The 4,040-nt window shown below is 36.9% G+C and overlaps 1 protein-coding gene across 1 annotated transcript in view; it reads right to left on the reverse strand.

Annotated features, from left to right (window-relative positions):
- Positions 1–4,040, reverse strand: part of Srbd1 (S1 RNA binding domain 1) — a 236,736-nt gene that overhangs the window by 172,999 nt on the left and 59,697 nt on the right. The window contains 1 exon segment of the mRNA XM_023711259.1: positions 3,718–3,825. Coding sequence (XP_023567027.1) covers positions 3,718–3,825 — 108 coding nt within the window.

The raw sequence follows: 4,040 nt of genomic DNA on the forward strand, positions 1-4,040 counted from the left end.
TAGAGGTTTGTACCTATGTTGTCTGCTTATTATTTCTTGCCTATATCTTGTAATATGAGAAACTACTTTGGCAGTAACAATACACAATGTACTAACCATTGTTACCCTCCTAAAATCTTGTTTTGAGATTTTGTACCACTGTTTTTATTTTTTTTTCTTTCTTTCTTTAAAATAAAAATAACTGATGTCAATAAATAAATAAACCTGTAAAATAAAACTAGCACTAGAATGGACTTAAATGCACTTAGAAAAAAGTTTTATACACCCATCTACATAAAAGAAGCTCTCAATACATTAGCTCCTGAAATGTATACAAATTTATAAAAGTATGTCTTCTTTTTTTTTTTTTTTTTTTTTTGCACTGTACTGGGAATCAAACTCAGGACCTTGCACTTGCCAGGTAGGTGCTTGTGCTGCTGAGCTACAACCTGGGCCTAGTATGACTTCTTTCTTAAGTCAACAAAAAAAAAAAAACAAAACACATGCCATTGGTCAGGAGAAAAAATGAGTATACAAAAATACTTGAAAGCACATTTCACATCAGGGTTGAGGCAGAATTTTTATATATATGAAGATATGCACAACTATGTCTCTGGATTATTAGCTAAAGATTTTCTCTATTCTTCTCTGACACTTCACTGTTACAATCTCACAACCAACCAAGATAAAAAGTCTCACTGCAAGTATCTAAATCTTCCTTCTTAACTTCTTGGGAAGCATTTGTTGAGAGTCCGACACAATGCACCATGATTGATATAAAGGATACAAAACTGAAAAGAAGATCACAGTGTCTAATGGAAAAACAAACAAACAACAAAAGCCCCAGACAAGTCTAAAGCAACAATTCTAAGGGAAGCCATGGGAAGGACAACGTTAGAAAAACTTTCTAGAAGAAATACCTTTTCAGCTAAATAAAAATGAAAGGCAAGAGGGCCGGGGACATAGCTCAGTGGTTTAAGTGCCTGCCTGGCAAGTGCAAGGTCTTGAGTTCGATCCTTGGTACCAACAAAAAAGGAGAAAGACATCAAAGTGAAGCAAATAAAGGTAGAGACTATAATATGGAAAGCAGGAAAAAGATACCTTACACAAGGGAAGTAGCTCACAACAGGGTTCATGGCTCACAACAGAAGAAATAAGTAATTTCATGTGCTAAAGTAAAATACAAAGCCAAGCGTGGTGGTGCACACCTGTAATTCCAGCAGCACTCAGGCGGCTGAGGCAAGAAGATCCTTGTGAGTTTAAAACCAGACTGGGCTACACAGTAAGTGTGAGTCCAGGTCAGCCTGAACTATATAACAAGACCCTGTCTCCAAAAATAAATAACGAAATAAAGTAAACAAATAGCAAAGACATAAAAGCTGTAAAGGCAAGAAAAAAATTAGATCATATACTTGGTCGTATTTGTTCTTGCAAAGAAAGAAATGCTAATGTCCTGAACTAAGACAATAACCGTGGAGATAAAGAGGAATGACTGAAGACACAAGAAAAGATGGCAAACTACAAAGAACAAAGATGGCAGAAGATGTGAAAAATGGCACACAGATAAATGATTGTGTCAGACATGGGGGTAAGAAATGCAGATGTAGGCTATGCACACATACAGTAACTGAATAATCTATCTACAAAATAATCATCTATATAATCTGTTTCAATCTATGTACATAAAGGGAGAAAACTAATGTTTATTGCTATGTGGTAAAATATAGTGTTTTTTATTTTATGCATTACTAATTCATGTATTTTTCTACAACCCAGAAAAATTTCTTTTTAACTAGAAAATGAAATCAACAGGGACTACTCTCCTCAACTGCTGTTCAAGTACTTCTACCAAGAGACACATCTCTAGACAACACCTGCAAACTAACTTAGCAACTGAAGTATTGCTTGAACCACACACATTTACGAAAAAGAGAAGTGCTACTGCTTTCTCACTTCTCATAGAAGCCAAAAAAAGATTACACATGAAACAATCCCACACCAAACTGCTCACATTCAATCTCAATGAAATTATTCCATATGAAGTAAAGCCACACAAAATATATGCAAAAATGTTGAATGAACTACTGGACATGCCATTAACATGAAAAAAACAAGACAAAATATATATAAAAAAAAAAAGATTTTAAAAAATTATTTTTATGTAATTGGTACAGGATCTCACTATGCAGCTTGGACTCATAGTGATCCTCCTATTTTCAGTCTCCCCAGCACTGGGATTACAGGTGTGCGCCACCACGGCCAGACTCAGTAGCCACCACAGTGCACCTGGGGGCAGGGACCAGTGCAGCACATGGTGCCAGGGATGAAACCCGGTCCCCGCACTTGCTTAAGCAAGCACTTAGTACACCAGCCCAAGAAATGGTATTTTAAATGAGATAACTTTTCAATAAAAACAGAATTGCTGGGGCCAGGAAGATGGCTCAGTGGAATAAGCACTTTCCTAGCAAGTGCAAGGGTCTGAGTTCAATCCCTGGTTCTGCAAAAAAAATTAAAAACAGAATTGCTTATATGCCCAAGCACTCAAAACCAAGACACATTACTTCTAAGACATGAAACAGAATTTTAAAAAGAACTACATTTTTAGGGGACATCAAGGCTAAAAATGACCAAACAAGTCAGGTATGGTGATGCATGCCTATAATCCCAGCATTCTGGAGTCTGAGTTCAAGCTCAGCCTGGGCAATTTAACAACTTAGTGAGACCAGGTCTCAAAACAGAGAGGGCTGGGATTGTAGCTCAGGGTGAAGGCCCTGAGTTCAAGTTCTATTACCCACCCCCTCACTCACACACACACACACACACACGAATGAAGACTACCCATAACAGAAAGTAGACAATTGAGCTTCATTTTTTGCTAATACTACTTGCTCATCCCCTGCTCTGAACACCTCTCAACGCAACTGCCAAGCTCAGCAAAAGGAAAACAAGCATGAGGCAGTCTGCTAGAAATTCTGATGAGGACGATGAGACAGCAGCCCCAAGTAGTTTTTGCTGAAACATAAAAATTTGATATGCAGCCAATGCACAGTGCACAGGAGTGACTACCTCAGGGAATGGACACTTCCTAAAAGCAACCACCAAGACAGGGCTAGGGAGGACCAGGAGAGAAGGCTTCTGCCTCTCTATGTTTCTTTTCTGTGTTCTCCCTAAAAACACTTGCATGCCTCATCTCTTTGACAGTTTTCACCTTCATTACTATTGGAAATTCTACTAGCTCACTGATACAGCTATTTCAATAATCTGATATTTGCTCATCACTGGTGATAATTTTCATGCAACAATTCTTATTTGGAGATTTAAAAACACGTATCAGCTCTCTCTTTTAGTAATAAACTCATTATACCCTCTCCTAACTTCCTTATGTTTCCTTTGGCTCTCTTACCTCTAAACAATGTCATAAAATAATTTCAGTTTTTTCTTCCAAGCTAAACCTCTGATTAATAAATTGATCTGCTTGGTTTAGCTGTCAAATCACAAAGTAAGTATTACAGAAGTGGAAAAGGTCAAGATTTGAGTATATCAAATTAAGGACATTTTAAGATCTATGTTCATGAACACATCTACAGATTGAAATTGAGGGTTAAATTTAAGCTTTGTGATTCTAAATTCTTTGGCTTAATCAATCAACAAATATTTACTGTATGTCTTAAAGGGACTAGTGCTGTGCATAACAGCAAACAAAACAGTTCAAAGAATTAAACAAGACAAGATGCATACCTGAACTCTCTGCAGAGGAGAGGATAAATGAGGCGCTTAAAGGAATCGTCCAGTGAATTATATAAGACTTTCATTAACTCTGGCCTTGCAAAGCCATGTGGTCTCCACCTGCAAAAAAAAAAAAAAAAATCATCATCATCATCAGCCCATATTAAAACTTGTGTCATAATAATGAGACCATGAAAGACGAACAGAATGTAACAGGGAAAGAGGACAAATCTTTATTGAAGCCAAAATAACATAATCTGTGAGAGAAGACTGTGGTGTCTAGAAGCTATTACTGTAACATCTGGAGATTTTATTCCTTTTTTTTTTTTTTAGAT

This window comes from Octodon degus, unplaced genomic scaffold (assembly GCF_000260255.1).
Source record: "Octodon degus isolate 3935 unplaced genomic scaffold, OctDeg1.0 scaffold00020, whole genome shotgun sequence".
In the NCBI taxonomy this organism is placed as follows: Eukaryota; Metazoa; Chordata; class Mammalia; order Rodentia; family Octodontidae; genus Octodon; species Octodon degus.